This window comes from Astatotilapia calliptera, chromosome 10, assembly GCF_964374335.1.
Source record: "Astatotilapia calliptera chromosome 10, fAstCal68.1, whole genome shotgun sequence".
Classification (NCBI taxonomy): domain Eukaryota; kingdom Metazoa; phylum Chordata; class Actinopteri; order Cichliformes; family Cichlidae; genus Astatotilapia; species Astatotilapia calliptera.
The window spans coordinates 31,446,107-31,463,409 of NC_137431.1; the positions used below are offsets into that span (position 1 = coordinate 31,446,107).

General features: G+C 38.8%; 2 protein-coding genes across 4 annotated transcripts; both read left to right on the forward strand.

Annotated features, from left to right (window-relative positions):
- The first annotated feature begins 162 nt into the window (after nt 1-162).
- Nucleotides 163-8,541, forward strand: fam114a2 (family with sequence similarity 114 member A2). 2 transcript variants are annotated; one of them, XM_026182700.2, is made up of 14 exons: nt 163-408; nt 1,899-2,141; nt 2,639-2,738; nt 2,909-3,010; nt 3,544-3,659; nt 3,783-3,917; nt 4,091-4,255; nt 4,379-4,502; nt 4,585-4,670; nt 4,915-5,010; nt 5,145-5,269; nt 5,369-5,441; nt 5,891-5,944; nt 6,861-8,541. In XM_026182700.2, exons 2-14 carry the CDS (start codon nt 1,923-1,925, stop codon nt 6,960-6,962), a joined length of 1,497 nt encoding a protein of 498 aa, XP_026038485.1. In that variant the 5' UTR covers nt 163-408; nt 1,899-1,922; the 3' UTR covers nt 6,963-8,541. The 2 variants fall into 2 exon arrangements, with proteins under 2 accessions (XP_026038485.1, XP_026038486.1); XM_026182701.2 differs by having other exon boundaries at nt 3,559-3,659.
- A 546-nt stretch (nt 8,542-9,087) lies between these two features.
- cnot8 (CCR4-NOT transcription complex, subunit 8) lies at nt 9,088-16,407 on the forward strand. 2 transcript variants are annotated; one of them, XM_026181575.2, is made up of 7 exons: nt 9,088-9,224; nt 12,647-12,871; nt 13,269-13,462; nt 14,049-14,210; nt 14,818-14,962; nt 15,110-15,220; nt 15,589-16,407. In XM_026181575.2, the coding sequence occupies exons 2-7, from the start codon at nt 12,755-12,757 to the stop codon at nt 15,715-15,717; spliced, it is 858 nt and encodes a 285-aa protein (XP_026037360.1). In that variant the 5' UTR covers nt 9,088-9,224; nt 12,647-12,754; the 3' UTR covers nt 15,718-16,407. The 2 variants fall into 2 exon arrangements, with proteins under 2 accessions (XP_026037360.1, XP_080163466.1); XM_080307340.1 differs by having other exon boundaries at nt 9,112-9,203.
- Nucleotides 16,408-17,303: the final 896 nt, after the last annotated feature.

Sequence of the window (17,303 nt, forward strand, 5' to 3'; positions counted from 1 at the left end):
TGTACTTTTTGTAAATTAAACTTTGAGCACATTTGTTTTTTTTCTCTTCTATAAAGATTAATACGTTTGACGTTACAGTCAATTTGTGAGCATCAATGTGCTACATACTTTTATTTTGAAGAGAATAACAGGAATTCGTGTTTTTCATTGTGACTAACAGCTAGACTTTGAAAACAAAATATGACGTGGCTAATCCGGGTGGAAAAACCACAGCACGAAAATCTGAGCCATTAAAGTGTTTGTCAGAAAACTAGAAGTTGCTAAAGGTGTAGATACTAAAGTGCAAACCGAAACAATAAAAGGCGGATCTTATTTTTAATTTGGAAGCGGAAACTACTACAACTATTAGCTGATTGAGCTAACGTCACCTGCTAACATTACGACTTTGACAGCTGAGCAGGAGAAAAGGTGAGTTAATAGCAAGGAACTTAAGTTAGCTTGTTTTTTCTCATTAAATTATTAGTTTATTATAGTTGAACCAGCAGTCGATGCTAGAAAAACAGCTGACGCTCGTGTAAAGGATACTTGCAAGACACGAACTCGATGTTCTCCTAAACTGTTAGCAAGCGTTTTGAAAGGGAGAACTTAACAGTAAATCCAGTAAACATCCAGTACGTATTGATCCCAGCGCTAAACTATTACCACGGACTACAAGAAAACGTGACACACACATTTTTATGGATTATCTTTATACTTGTACAAACTCCTACTTTTTCTTCTGTGTGATGATTGTTTTCTTTGTCACTTTGGACTTTCTATGTACTTAAATATGATTCAGCATCACTACCTCCAGCTCCCATGGATAGCTAAAAGCAATGCAAAGTCGGATTAATGCATTAATCTCATATTGTAAGAATAATTCGATTTGTCCTGACAGCTCCACGATTTAACGCTTGGAGATGTGAAAAGCTTCTGCTTCAAACCCATAAGAAAATACATCTCCTTAGAGTTGGTTAAAGCCTTGGTTAAGGGCCAAGCTAAAGAAACATTTAGTGCACCTCGTTTTTATGAGTAGAACAGCTTATGAACAGAGCAGTATGTAGTGTTTCTTCCTCTTGTGAAGCCCCGGTCAAAATATTTCTGTTTTTATGAAAAGACGCAGAGATTCCCTCACAAGTTTGATTTACTGGAGTCACTGTTACAAGACTAAGTCTTTTGAAATTAGTGATTATCTCCCTGACATTAGAATGTATCACCCCCCCCTTAAAACAGTTAATTTCATATAAAAGGTCTCTTTTTTTTCTACCTTTCTTTTCTTTTTTCATTTCTTTTGTACGTACATTTTGATAAAATCCTGATTTTGTTGAAATGTTTCGATTGCAGATCTTATCCAAGTTTAAGTGTCGTTGGGTTTTTTGTTTTGTTTTTTTCTTTTTAACTGTAAAAACTTATAAAGTTATAAATGTACTTATAAAGTTATGAAGGTTTAAAAATTCTGAAAAAGTAACACAAATTGAAATCCCAGCCCATGTACATCAAGGGACTTTTAATTTGAAAATATTCATAATATGAAGGTAAAATTTTCAGTACTTTTTTAATGTGTGTTAGTGTGGAAAAAAAAAAAAGGAACCCGGACTCCTCTGGGAGGTGAACTGAATTTACTCATGATTGAAACTGAATACTACTACTGCTATCACTACTACTACTATTAATAATGATAATAATAATAATAATAATAATAATAATAATAATAATTAAACAAAAAAATTAAACTCACAAGTGAAGTTGACTGACTCAGTTGAAAGGTCGACTGACACGTGATGAGGTGAGAAGTGCACAAGAGAGTTAACTACAAACCAGTACCTGGCATTTCCGCTACTATCCAAAGCAACAAGCAAATCATTTTGTTTATTGCCAGAGTTTATGCAGTGCCTTTTTTTCCTCCTCTTTCTTTCCAGGTATGCACTGAGACATTTGGTAACATGTCAGACAGTGAAGCTTCTTGTGCAGCAGCCAAGGGTGCAGAGGCAGCGCCGGAAAAGCAGAATGTCTCTCCCGCTCGAACCCCTGACAGCTCCTCTCCATCCACACCTGACATCTCCACTGATGTAGCTCCGACGAGAAAAGCCAGGAGGAGGCCAGAAACCCAGCCTGCGGCCAAAGTTCAGGAGACTCCAAAAGAGGATGAGCAGCCAGCAGAGGTAGTAGAAATTGAAGTACTGCTCATACTCGAAGAACTAAAGATGATTGCAAAAAGAGAAGAGCTGAAGCCATAATTTCCATCATGACTTCTTTTTCATCCTGCAACATATCATGTCACATAAACATCTTCAAAAGAAGCTTGTGTGTTTGGTCGTTGACACTGTAAAGCTATCTCACAGGGAAGTGTGATACCTGATGAGCGTGGGTGCAATAACACTTTCACATGAGATTCTTAATGACCCTGCTGATGTGCGATGTCATCTAATTATCTATTGGATGATTTAACAACCTAATGGGCTTAGACTAAATGGTCTGATGTGTTGGATAGTTATTCTTGTGTGAAATGTGAGTTTTAAACAAGCTGCGTTTGTCATAATCTTTAATGGTTTTCTGTGAAACCACTAAAAGGCACTTGTTGAAGTCATCTTTCTGTTTTACTCATTCACAACATCTGTTTTGTGTCTTTTCTTCTTTCTCCTTCTGTCCTCATTCTCAGACATCCAATCAGTCGACCGTGTCTCAGGGTGGCTGGGGTTACTGGGGCAGCTGGGGCAAATCCATCTTATCCACAGCAACAGCTACTGTGACCACTGTGGGTGAGTATCCAACACATCACTCAGTCTTTACAAGTACACAGTTGGCTCCTCTGAAAAATAGTACAACACCAAGTCATTTGTTGTTTAAACGTAGTCTTGCTTTGGCCTTTTTCATTCTGTTACTGTTAAAGCTTCTCTGCTATATGTACTGATGTCTTCTGTCTGTTTAGGCCAAGGTATCACTCAGGTGATCGAGAAGGCTGAGACATCACTGGGAATCCCCAGTCCAACCGAACTGTCAGCTCAGGTGGAGGAAGAAGAGAAACAGAAGGGTAAGGCCGCATTATTGTGAATATGAAAAATGTTTGTTAGAACCTGGAGGATCAATAAAGCCAGGCTCTCCAGTCAAGATGATCAAGATGTATCAAAACACTTTAATGGGCACATTTGATTTGACTTTTCATCTGCTGCTAATGAACCAATCAGATGTTGATCACTTCAGTCAGAGAGGACTGGCTGATGGAGATCTGCCAAGAATTCAAAATTAATATAAAAGCAAAATGCAACACCGGTACTTCAGATAAGACAGGAGCTGGCAGAGTGTGGCAGAAAATTGTTGATCCTGTAGATTGCTAAGTGGATATATTTGCTTTAGTACTCCGTTTCTGATGTTACAGCAGCAAATTAATAGAGTTTTACTTTCATTTTGATTTAAACATCTTTAGGCTACTGAGTTCCTTCAAGTCCCATAGCTTTGTGAAGGAAAGATTTGTCCAAATGAAAATGAAATTAATTGAATTGACCCATTTAAATTATTATTTTTTTCTCTCGTGTAATCCTTGGACATTGATTTTTATGTCGTTAGTGTCTTCTCCTGTAGATGGCACCAGCATGGAGCCCGACAAAGCAGTAGATGAATCGTCAGCAGTGGGAAGTGCGATGGGAATGTTGTCGTCACTCAGTAGCGTCGTCCAGAGCACGGTAAGCTGATGCTTAAAACTAGAGAGCACTTGTGTGTTGGTGCGACTGTTCTCACTTGACAAAAGTTAGGAATTTATTTTAGCTCATATTTTAAAGAAAAGTTTAAACTGGGCTTCCTCACAGGGTAAGACCGTGATAACAGGAGGTCTAGATGCTCTTGAGTTCATTGGGAAGAAGACGATGGACGTGATAGCAGAAGGTGATCCTGGCTTTAAAAAGACCAAAGGACTGATGAGACGGAACGCCACTCTCTCTCAGGTAGGTAGTAAATACAAAACCAAGCTAAAATCCTAAAATCTCACTCAAACTTAATGGACAAGAGGGAACATATATATATGAAGACTTTAAAGCTTAGTGGATGACAGATTTCTGGAGCCGTGTCGCTTATCATGTGTCACACTCTCTCAACTCTGTCACTCTTTGTTTCTCAGGTGCTGAGGGAGGCGAAGGAGCGAGAGGAGCTGCAGTCAGCAGACAAAGACTCGGCAAATTCAGACAAGAAGGTGGTCGCTCACTACGGGATGCTGTTTGATGAATTTCAGGGTCTGTCACACCTTGAAGCTCTGGAGATTCTATCTCGAGAGAGTGAGTCAAAGGTACAATGAAAGTCTCTGCCAAAATATCACTTCTGCTGTAGCTAAAAACATACAAAGACACTGTTTCTATGCTTTACATTTCTGGGGAATCTAGTAAAGTATTTTCTCTTGTGTGTGCTGTAGGTGAAGTCTGTGCTCTTGACTCTATCAGGAGACGAGCTGGTTGAGCTCAGAGATGAGCTCGACCAAATCAAAAGCTCCTTCTCCCTGGTGGAGTTCGATGATGAGGAAGTTGATGAGAGTAAAGGTAATGTCTTTTAAATCAGCTATAAAAGTTTCACAGCTGCAAGAAGAACCTGAAATAAATGATGGTGCATTTCTAATTGCAGATGAAGACGGATTAGAGTTTGAGAGGGAGTTAAAGGAGGCCATGGAGGGCCTCAGTGTTTCTGCAACTGCAGACAAACTGAGCAAGGTACAGCTCAAACAATTCACTGTGCAGAATCATATTCCTGCCAGTTTCTGAATCATTATTCGAAATGTTACAAGGACCTTAACTTGTCTCCCTTGTCGTTAATTTGATGGGAAAAGTAACAGAAATATGTCAGATACACTCATAGCTTTTAAATCTATTAGACTGGTCTCTTTCTGATTTACAGTAACTGCTAATTCTCAACTCGCCAATTTCCTGTTAAAGTATGATTGCTAACATCCAACAGGCCTGTAAGAGCTCCGCCAGCCTGATTAGTGAGCTGACCAAACAGCATGTGGAAACAGATGTAAATGAGGAGGATGTGAAGAAGCATAGTGTGGAGGTATGTCTTACTGACATCATCAACATATATATATTTTTTCAGTGTCCAACATTGCAAGTATTGGACGTTTGAGGGTAATACTTGACTGCAGGATTTGACCAAGTAGCAATGGTGTGTGTGTTGAATCTTGTCAGGAGGTTCATGCTGCAGCTATCAGGAGTCTGGCCGAGCTGACGGCCAGATCCATCGAGCTTTTCCACAAACTGGCTGAGATGATCCTTTTCTCCAATGGCAGTGCAGAGGCCAGCGTCCTGTCACAGTAAGACAGCATGAGCGGGGGACTCAGGGGTGGGGATATTTCACTTTTTCTGTGCACTTTAATTAACTGTATACCTTTTGTCATGCTGTCTGTTCTCAGGTTAACTGTTGTCCTGTGTAAAGAAATCTCACTGCTGTCCAAGAAGTTTACTTCCTGCCTGACAGCAGCAGGGGTAAGTTTCAAGATCCTATCCATCTGTTTTAACGTCAGGGCGTCACTGATACCTGATGCTTGTAAAGCATTTGTCCCACCACACTTCGATTTTCATATTTACTATGTAAATTTAAAGTCTTAAAAGTAACAGATGTTTTATTTTCCACTGATGTCATTTATTGTTAATCTGACCTCCACGTGTTTATTATTTCTTCATATTATCACACTGTTGATAAGGAATCATAGTAAGCAGTTCAGCTGATGTCTCACAGTTATTATATTATAAATATCATTTTAGAAGGAGATCTGCATTAGCCACAAACTTCATCATTTTGTTTCCATCCACATTTTTCTGTTTTTATGTCAAACCCTAATTTATGCTTCTCTTTGCAGTGTTTTCTCTTCCAAACCACTAATTCTTTGTTCCACAGAGAGATCATTTTAATTTAATTTTTTTCTGTTTTACAGTCAAACGAGAAGGGAGAAGTCCTCAACCCCCTGATAACAGGAGTATTTTTAGAGGTTTGTCATATTACTGCAGCCAACATATGTTCATTAATGAATTGTCCAAAATGTTTTTGTTTTTCGAATACATACAACACACCAGGGGTTCTGGCACTGTCTACTTTATAGAGATCCTCATCTTTTGGGATTCTTCGCAGTTCAGTATGTCAGTTAAAGGTCCGTTCGTGTAAAACAAGAAGCGTTCTCGTCTTTCCTTTTAAATTTGGTGTCCCACAGGGGTCAATTCTCGAACCTTCTTCATTTAGTCTGTATTTCCTTAGTTGTGTTGTCTGTAAAATTCCTGATGACTTACTTAAGATGTCTGATTTTTCCAGCCAGTAGGGTTCTGGAGAAACCTCAATATAATCATTTCCTGTAATTTAAAACTAAGAAGTCGTATCAGCTCATTGCTTCGGCAGAAGAACAGAACAGAATCAGTTATCTGACTGTCGTTGTTACTTAATTGCAAGAAAAGTATATCAAAAATATTTACTATAGCTAAAATAAACAAAACAATTTATTTATCTGCTGCTCAGAGCACTTTAACTTTTGGTTGTCTTGACAAGGACTGTGCTACAATGATATTAGAGTAAATTAAGACTTTTGTCAAAGAAATATTATTTCAGCTCATGACTGAAACATGACTAGATGTCAGGAGAAGATTTACAGCTATTCAACACGAAAGCTACGTTCTAATAGTCAGAGAAAACTGTGCTGAGACTTGATTTTATGGTGTTTTATACAAAGTGTGACCAAAAGCTGATTTAAAATTGGTTGGCTAGTTCCTCCACACCACTTCATCCTGCTTCATCAGGATCTCTGCTTGTAGAAGTTTGAGTTTTAAAACCCCATATAGATTAACAGACATTAGTATGGACATTTGGAGATTGATATTTCATACTAACGTGTTCTTTGTTTTTTCAATCCCACACAGGCATCCAACAGTGCATCTTACATCCAGGATGCCTTCCAGCTCCTTATGCCAATACTGGAGATATCTCACATCGAGAGGAGAGTTCAGCTTACGCAGCAGTGACCCGCTAACCTGACCTCTGCACTCCACTACAGCCACTAAGCTGGGGCTCAGAGTCTCAGCAGAGAACTGACATATCTTTAAAATGTTTAAGTTGTCTGGTTTTTCAGCTCAAGACAAAATCTACTTTGAGATTAGGAGAGAAAATGTTTTCTTGTCAAACAGTGTTACCTTTCTGCGCATTGCTGGTTTATTTGGACTGTATGTTATATGAAGTCATTGGTGTACAGAAGAAGAAGAACAGTGTGGATTTATAATGAACGCAGAACAATTTTTACTTTCATTGCACAAAATACACTACCTTTTCTTGGGTGTTATTCATTCACTTAGTTCAGGCATCTCATACAGGATACCAACCAGTGATAACTTGTTTCCAAAAGAACATCTTAACAAAATAAATGGTAAGATGTAGACATGAGGCTTCACTCTTACTGCAAAGCAAATCATTGCTGGTCCTGGAGCAGCTGGACTCTGTGTTTGCTAAAATCTTCAAGACTCAATAATTTTAGTTTTTGGCAACTTGTCCTTAAATCAGGGGCAGACTGAATATGATAAGCCTACAGTTCTGTTGCTTTTTGGCTAACTGAAGGATGATATTTGGAGTTTTCTTTCCCTTTGTTTTAAACCCACATCCTTCTAGGTTTACATCCAATATCAATTTTAAATTTTGCACCATCACATGTCAGCACTCGTTCTAGCCAACGTCTCTTTTTCTCTATAGACAGCCTCAGATTTAAAGAAGACTTTGAGCCAACATTTCTTTTACGACTGAACCACTTTTACTAGATTTGATAGAAAAGTCGTGGAGCATTTAAAAAAAAAAAAAAGACCAACAAGCTGGTCACATAGCTTCAATAGTTTACATTAATGCCCTTGCATTCTGTAAGAGCATTTTAAATAAACCTTTAAGAAATCGTCTAAATGTTTAAGCGATGCTGAGTTGAGATTCAGAGTTGCAGTTTGTTTAGGAGAAATAGAATAATAAATCTTGAAAGGGACGTATTATTTTCATTTCCTGCTCTATACTTTTGGTCTCTTTTTAAGCAGCTTTGTTCACAAATTCAAAATGAACCTCATTTTTCTTATACTGTACAGTTTATCATTTAACTTGAAACTCCCGTTGAACCAACTTTATATTGATTGGTTACCTCTTGTACAAAAATGTACAAGCTCAAATGTTGACAATCAAAAAAGTTTGAACATCCTGTCCTGCCACAGCTTATAATTTACTCCATGTCTGCTTTGTCCTTACTGTCCATCCCCAAAGCCTGTAGGTACCATGTAGAAAACCATTGTTTCATCAATTTTTCCATCAATGAAATAAAAAAGCAGTGCACAGCAAAATAAAACTCATTAGTGAGGTATACAAACATGATGATTGTAAGTGTCAGTGTTATAAGCCTGCTTTCCCCTTTTGTCATCTATCCAACATGAAAACTTCTGTCTGCCAAGAAGATAGAGGACTGCTAACAGCTGAGTGTTGTGGGCATGTAAATTTATGGTTTCGGAGAAATATGGAGCAATATACTGTACGCTATGGCATATTACTGAGATGAGATTCAAATAAATGTGCTTCCTTCAAGCTTTTTGTGTTTAAATTGCAGGGTTACATGTTGTCAGTGGTTTTTGACTTTTTGTGTGCGCACATACTTTCTTTGGCTTCTCGTGACTAAATTAATCTCGTGACAGAATCCTTGGTCTGATGAGAAACCAGACATGTTTTTTGTTAATCCTTTATAGAAATTATCATTTCAATTTTTCAGTCTGGCTAATTGACTGTTTTCACTGTGGTTGTGTCTTTGGTAGAAAATAGTTCTTATGGTGGAGGGATTATCCAGATCAATGTAAAAGCACCTCTTTCACAGTTTACAACATTACAATTAGATTACCAGTGAAATGTATTAATGTATATGTTATAAGAAGTAGATATATGAATATCTGAGTTAAAGCACAACAAAAAAATTTAAAGGTAATCCTGAAGTGTCTGAAGTGAAACCATCTAGACGTTAGGGAATTCAAAGTAAAAATATATTTGAAAGCAAAAAATAAATAAAGATGAAAATATCCAAAAATGGAAACAAATGTACCCCAGCATGTCATCTTATCACTTTATATTCTCCGGTTCGATGGGTGGCGCAGTGCCCATTTGAAGGTTCTCACCTAATAAACGCAAAGAGGAAGAAGCAGCAACAGCAGAAAGAAAGCGAAGAAGAAGATAGGGGTGCTATCACCTAGCTTGGAAGGGTACGTTGAAGAAATTTTCAGGTAAATTATTTTTTTTATTCTTCCATAGCAGCGCTGTGGTGTAGTTGAAGTGCGTTCAACTATAGTGAGACTATGAGATGTAGAAAAGCAGAGCTGCTTTTATGTAATCTCCGTTTCCGTGACGGTAGCTTTCCCGACAACGCGAGGCTTAGCTCGTAAACGTTAGCCATTCGTGCTAAACGCCGTGCTAGCTTCAATATTTTTTTTTTTGCAGTGTCGTCAGTTTTATTAAAAAAAAAATTAAGCTGCACGTTATTAAAAGCTCTCAAACTTTTAGCAACAATTTCCCCCAAAAAAGACCCATGTGCTTTTTTCATTTTAGCATTTAGCATTTGGGTTAGCTAGTCTAGTATCGTAAACAAAAGCCAATGTGAGTTCTTCATGATGTCATGGTAACACAAAGGCGCTTTATACCTGTCACTGTAACAGCAGGCATCACTATAATGGGACACCTTTCAGTAACAGGTTAAAGTCCTTCAAGAACAAAGTGTCGCCGCTCGGTGGTCAGCACAGGGTACTTATATGGGTAGTTATTTTGGAGCATTGTCTAAGTTCATGAGCTCGATACTTCTAAAAACTGGATGTGTAGAATAACCCACACTTAAAACGGGTAGAAGGCTGAAAGAGCCTTCAATTAAAATACCTTTGATTTGTTCTTAGTGCTGCGTGTTTAAACGGCACATCCTCGGTTGTTTTTTCGTGTTTCACACCCATATGACTATAGTACTGATTACTGTTTTTAGTGGTTATATTAATTTTTTTACGTTACGTTGTATACCGTAGTCTTTGTAGTAAAGTTCAGGATTTTATTTACGTACTTATCTATATATGTATGTATTTATTCTCTTTATGTCCACCAGTGAGATTTTGACCAGGAATTTGCTACAAACAAACAAACAAAAAACCCCCACTGATTTTAAACATTTTTTTAAAAAGTGGGTTTAATTTACTAACGTTTTACATATTTCAAAACGAAGTTTGTGATGACATATGACTAGCTGAAGCACCGTTTATAGTATTTATTTCACTATTTAAATTGTAAGAGGAAGTATAACTGCTGAACAGTTTTTTACTAAAGTAAAGTAACCATATTTTTTCAGGAGTTGCACAATGTTTTTAGAGATCCACTTGCAACTTGAAAAATAGAGGAATAGGTGCCCCTCTGTCGCCATGCAACCGTATCACTAATTTCCATCCACTGTTTGCTCTTCCTGTCATATGGATTGTTACTACGGAGAGCTCAAGCTGTGCTTGATGAAGAAGTCATTTGTTTATTTTTGGGTCACACATTTCCAGCTGCTAGTTTCTCTCATGTACCTTCATATCCTGGTTGTATACAACAGCGTATGCGCACTAAACGCATGGGATCATCCTGTGCTTGATGTCACAATGTTTTTATCACACAAAAATTTGTACTGGCTTCATCGGATATGGTATAACCATCGTACCCATTTTATCTCTTTTGTGTGGATTAATTTATCTAATATAAGCAATCTAACTACCGTATTTCCCGGACTACAAAGCGCACCTGAATATTAGCCGCACAAGCTAAAATCAGCGGAAAATCCTGTTTTGTACATACATTAGCCGCACCTGACTAAAGGCCGCAGGTGTTTCAATGTTGACTTATCATATGTAAGAGAATATGCACAAAGGGAATTGTCGGGAAAGAGATGGCTGTTTGGAGACACCCCTTTTATTAATATTTTGAAAAACAAGTTATGGGTACATATTTGCATAACCTTTTAGGTATATGTACAAGTAGCAGTAATTACAAGTAGGAAACATGTACTGTGCTTCATAAATGAGTAACAAATGTAGTACATAACAATAACCTACAGCACACCAGAAAAATAGATTCAGACTACCTTTTAGGCTCAGGTGCAGTGACACGGCTTTAACAAGAAGAAAAGTCAGTCATTCACCATCATCTTCCTGCCCACTAAAACCACCAAAGTCCTCTTCTCCAGTGTTGGATACGAACAGGCTCAGGGTGGCTTCATCATCCACTCTCAGCTTCTTTCCTTCGTTGTCACTTTCAAAACCAAAGAAATCCTCGTTGTCAGTGTCAGAGTTGAACACCCTCAGAAGGGCCGTGGCGGGGTCCTCCTCTCCATCATGCAGCAGTCCAGCCCTTCGAAATCCGTTGGTGATCATTGATGTTTTCACACTTTTCCACGCTGTCAGAATCCACCGGTGGAGTTGAGCATAACTTGCTTTTCGCAAGTTTATCGCCGCACATCATCCACGACTCCCGCTGAACGTGTAGCGCTACTTTGAAGTTTGTTTTTCGCACTACTTGTACGGCACTATGTTGTCTGGCGGATGGACACGTGACCAACACACCACTCTTGAACCCCGATACTGTGTGTCTGATCACATGCCCTTCCGCCAGGCAACGTAGTGCCGTACAACAGCGGAACAAACAAAACAAATCGTCTTACGATATGACAAAAATCACGGACAATCCATAGAAAAGCCGCACCTGACTAAAAGCCGCAGGGTTCAAAGCTTGTGCAAAAAGTAGCGGCTTATAGCCCGACAATTACGGTAAGTGGTCGGAGGTAGTTATCAACCCGACAAGTTTACCCAGGGTTTCTCTATCTAGTTAAAAGCATGTTTACATAAAAAAGCTGGTGGAGGCAGCATATAACCAATCATACTGATGAATAAGCAAGAGAAATACTAATTTTCCAGTGGAGGTCATAACTATACTATTAGAAAATGTGAACACCGTAAAAACTTACTACAAGCTGAAAGCGACAGTTTCATTGTTTCACTTCTGGTTTTTATAGGTAAATGATAATTATGAAAACAGAGTTCACACGTAGACTTAAACCTATGTGCAAATTTGTAATTTGCAGTAAAGTTGTGTCAAAATTTTGCATAGCTGTCAAGGAAAAATCAAGAGAACCCAAATTTCTCATCACGGAAACACAAAAACTTGACTCTTCATGCACTGAGGTCTGGTGGATCTTTAAACCTTTTTTTTCTGTTTGTTTATTTTGGTTTTCCCAAAGATTTTTCCAGAGAATTGATTGAATTGGTTGAACTGTCAGTAGGTGTGGATTTCATATCTCAAACATACCCTGTTGAACAAATTTGGCCGTGAGTTCTTTAGCACTGGACTAGCCTCATAACACTGGAAAGAGTTAACCCTGAAGTTGTGTTAATAAGACCCAATCCTGCTTTATAAGACCGACCTCAGGTGTCTGACTGTCTGGCAACCCTACGATCATGAACTGATGTACAAATTGATGAATAAAATTTACCAGAATACAGATAATTAAGTGACTTGACTGCAAACCTCTCTATTAATGTGAAAATGAAAAGTATTCCCATATGTGTGTGTTCTTTTCTCGTGTTACAAGCATTAATTGGCCTTCTCTTCTGATACCAGTTTTCTTTTCATCTTCCCCCAGAGTTGTGTTTTTTTCTTTTTTCTTTTTTTTTTCCTTTTTCGGTGTACTGCCGCCCGCCGCCTCGGTAACGAGTGCTTTTGTTGGGCTTTTTTCACCTGACCTGCCAACATGCCAGCCGCACTTACAGATTCCAGTCAGATAATCTGTGAGGTCTGGGCGAGCAATGTTGAGGACGAAATGAGGAAGATTCGGCAGATTATTCAAAGCTACAATTACATTGCAATGGTGAGTCTCTGGCGTGATGGCCTAATTTCTTTGTCCAATGTTTTTACACAGTTGAATTTGAGGTGAATTTTGTGATATAGTCTTTTTTTAATTTAGTAGCTGTGGTTTTACAAATGACATTTGTCTCTAGATACCTGCCCTATTGGTATCTTTTTTTCCTGCTCCCATTTATTTATTTTTAAAATCTCTGTTTATTGATGTTTTCTGTGGGGGGGGCAGTTGATCTCAAATATTATTTTCATATTTAATCGTAAAATTTACCTAAATGTCCTTAAAAGACTCATGGCTACTCATTTCCTTAGCTTTCACTGCTCTCAGGCTCTTATTTCAGTGAGTAATGACAGATTTCTGAGTGAAGAAAAACTGTAAACAAACACTTGTTGATATTGTTCACCAGGACACAGAGTTCCCCGGAGTTGTTGTCAGACCGATTGGAGAGTTTCGGAGCACAGTGGATTACCAGTACCAGCTGCTGAGGTGCAATGTCGACCTCCTGAAGATCATCCAGCTTGGGCTCACGTTCATGAATGAGGAAGGAGATTATCCCCCTGGCACAACAACGTGGCAGTTTAACTTCAAGTTTAACCTTACGTGAGTGGACTCTCTTTAAATCCTCGTTCTTTTCATTGTGTTGCAACCATCTGAACGTTTTAGTGTACTGACTGTGACTGAATGTAGAGAAGAAGGGCTGACTTAATCACCTGTTGCATTATAACTTCATCTCCACCATATGTCTACATGTCTTTGGAACTAAGTTGAAATCATGTTAGAGCAATTGTAAATTGATTGTTGCACTCAGACTGTATGTAAAAGATGGACACAGCTGGCTTTTACAGCACCTTCTGGTTAAAGTCCTGTAGTTAAGGGTCAAACTGCACACTGACAGTTTCAGACATACCCTGCTTTGCTGCCCTCTTTGACAATACAAAATGAGCATTATGTCATATTTGGTAAGTTTTGAAATAGTAACTGACAATTTGCTCTGTGACTTCCTGATGAGATCAAAAGAGCCAAAGGGTTGTTTTTTTTCCCCGTAGATGTCTATACAACCGCAGGTCTTTTTGCAGCTGCGGGATTCGCCACCTGCTGGCTGTTTAAAAAGGCACATTTCAAAGCGTGAAGCTTTTTTAAACAGTGTGAATTTACTAAATGTGTTTTTCTCCGGTTCTCCTTCCAGAGAAGACATGTACTCGCAAGACTCCATAGACCTGCTTCAGAACTCTGGCCTCCAGTTTAAAAAACACGAAGAGGAGGGAATCGACACGCTCTACTTTGCTGAGCTCCTCATGACGTCCGGCCTGGTGCTGTGTGAAAACGTCAAGTGGCTCTCCTTCCACAGGTCAGTCGTGTGTTTGCACCCTACACCACCTTTTAGTTGTATACAATAAAAAAATGATTTTAACAATAAATAAATGGTGTAACGTTGCTCTCTGCAGACCTTTCTAAAACCATGAATGAAGCTCAGCATGTGTAGTGTTAAAGCAAACTGAACCGTTTTCTTAGAGGTATTTCTGTGATATTTCTGCATCTGTGAGGTGTTCAACGAGTTTCTGAATCTCTGTTTCTTTTAGCGTTGTTTCTATCCCAGGAACTTTAACCAAAGAGTAGGAGGTTTGAAGGAAATGGATTCCATGGCCACCGGGATCTAAATTAAACTCTGAGAAATAATTTTAGTGTCCCAAAGAAGCAATAAGCTGAAAGAAGGGAACATTTGACTTCCTTTAAAGCTCCTGGGACTAAAAGTTGTGGATACTGGTGGAAATGAAAAGGCTGAACCTGATCAGTTTAGACATCTGTTACATTCTCCAAGACACAGTCCACCTAATTTCTCAATTTCATTTCGGGAAATAATTTTAAATAAGTCTCGTTCCTGCAGAGAAGACTGTAAGTAATTCTTTAGACATCATCAGTGTAACCCAGCTGTCCTCTTGTCCTTTGGTCCTCAGTGGGTATGACTTTGGCTACTTGGTGAAGCTCCTGACGGATGCACGCCTTCCCGAGGAGGAGCACGACTTCTTTCAGATCCTCAACTTGTTTTTCCCAGCGATCTATGACGTCAAGTACTTGATGAAAAGCTGCAAGAACCTGAAGGTAAACCTGGATAATTGAGTCACTACATCTGAGTTGGTGCTTCGGCTAGACTTGAAGCTGTTAATGGCTTCGCTTTTAAATAGAAGACATCTGTCAGATCAGATCAGGATGAGTTTTGACAGATATCTGACCGTGGTGTGTTTGCAGGGAGGGCTACAGGAAGTGGCAGACCAACTGGAGCTGAAGAGGATTGGACGGCAACATCAGGCTGGGTCCGACTCACTGCTTACAGGCATGGCGTTCTTCAGGATGAAGGAGGTACGCTCTCACAGATACCAGTTTGATCTCTGGTAGAACTCACGATGGCATCTGCAGCATTATTAAATGCTCATGTTTGCTCTTTATCCGAACTTTGAGTTACTTTGGAGATCTGAGTCAAAAGATCAGATATTACAGTAGTTTAATGTAATTTACCACTTTAAATATTTAATGTTATTCACTAAACTCAAACTGGACTTATTTAGCATGTTTGTGAATCCAAACGTCCTTTCTTTGAAAATAAATATGAATTTAAACTAATGGAAATCAGATACAAATTAAGCAAGTTTTGATCAAACAACATTCCTGTTTGCACACCTGAGACAGTGTTTGAGTCATGTCAGTGAAACTTTATATTTTGTCTGCAGCTTTTCTTCGAAGACAACATCGACGACGCAAAGTATTGTGGGAGATTGTACGGCCTGGGCTCGGGCTCCACCCAACCCCAGAACGCCATCTCCAGCTCGGGCCAGGAGGAGACCAACAACAAGCACTGACTGAGCGCTCGACCCTCCAAGTGGAACATGCACTTGTTTTAAAACCCAACCAGCAGACCCCCCACCACATGCTCTCAGACGTCCCTCGGCAAGACTTTACTAAATGCATATTTGTTTGAGCGTCGCCCTGCCAAGTGACAGTGGCTCCTTCACCGCTTTCTTTTTAGTCACTTTTATGAGTATATGGCCATATATTCATAAGACTTTTTTAAAAAAGCTTTTTTTGTTTTCTTCTCTCTCACAGCATCAGTGACATCTTTCTTTACAGCATGGGACCAGCTGCTCGATCTTACTGTGATTTTTTAGACCAAACATTGACACGAAAGGTCGGGTCTTTTTCATCAGCCGGACTCTTCTCTTGTTGCAGGGATTTTTTTTTCTTTCCTTCTTTCTTTTTAAGTTAATGCTGGAAGGGCCTGTAAATTAAAATGTATAATTTTGATGCAAATAAATGTTTTAGCTCTTTTCCACTTTGAGAAACTTTTAACAGTGGGAGTTGGAGTGTATAATTGTGCTTGGGTACTCACATGCTTCACTGGCCAAACTGCTGTCCTTCTGTACATTCACCCTCAGATCAAACTGTCCACGGTCACTTGTGCAGGTGTTGTGGTCACTTTTCTTTTTTTACATTCTTCATTGTTTTAAACAGTTGTACATTAAATTGTTTTGTATTTTCAATGCAAGCAAAAAGCATTTGCTCTTTTCTTAAGTAGATTTACAGAAACACAGTGTGTGTCTGTGTGTAGAAGGGTTAATGATATATAGATGGACTCCATCACAGTTTGTGCTCATAGAGAAAATTCTGATAATTTTGGAGAGAGAAGATGAGCATTTTGCACAAATGTACAGCTTTCTGAAAACAGGAAAATCATCTCCTCCTAAATTTTGCTTCAACTCTTAAACCATTTGGTGCTACAGAGAAAATTCTGATGGTTTTTGAAAGGTGAGCTTTAATTTTACAGGCAAAATTAAGAAATACGTCCAAGCAGCCTGTACGATACAACAAAGACTTCTGTGATGTTCTTTTGAAGATGTTCATTGAAAACGAAATTTGACATGTCAGTGTGTATATCAAAGGTGTGCTAAGACGACCATTAGTATGAGTTTTTCTAAGGGAAGCTGTGTAGTGAGAGACCACCATCACTACCTTCTGATGCACACACAGTTCTAAAAGCTTTTCATGATCATTTTAAATCAGTTTCTTTTTTTAAGACTTCAGTCTCTAGAAGCGGCAGATATTTTATGCATCGGTTTTTACAGTTAGGACTAAATATGTAGAAACACCAGTGAAAACAGTGTTTGGTTATTTTGCTCCAAAATAAGGCTTTAAAAACTTTCCACACAGTCACCTCTGCCATCATCTCTTTTGGTGAATTCTCCACTGGGTTTAAACTCAGGGCTCTTGTTCAGTCCGGCTGGACATTTATGTTCTTATGCTTTCAAAGGTAATAGATATTACTCCATCCAGCCCAGTTCTTATCAATATACAGTAGATCCATCAATCTGTGATTGTAACTATTATAGAAATAATTTGACCTTGTCCGGCTTCAGAATTGGTGAGACTCCTTCAGGCACTTTTAAATGTG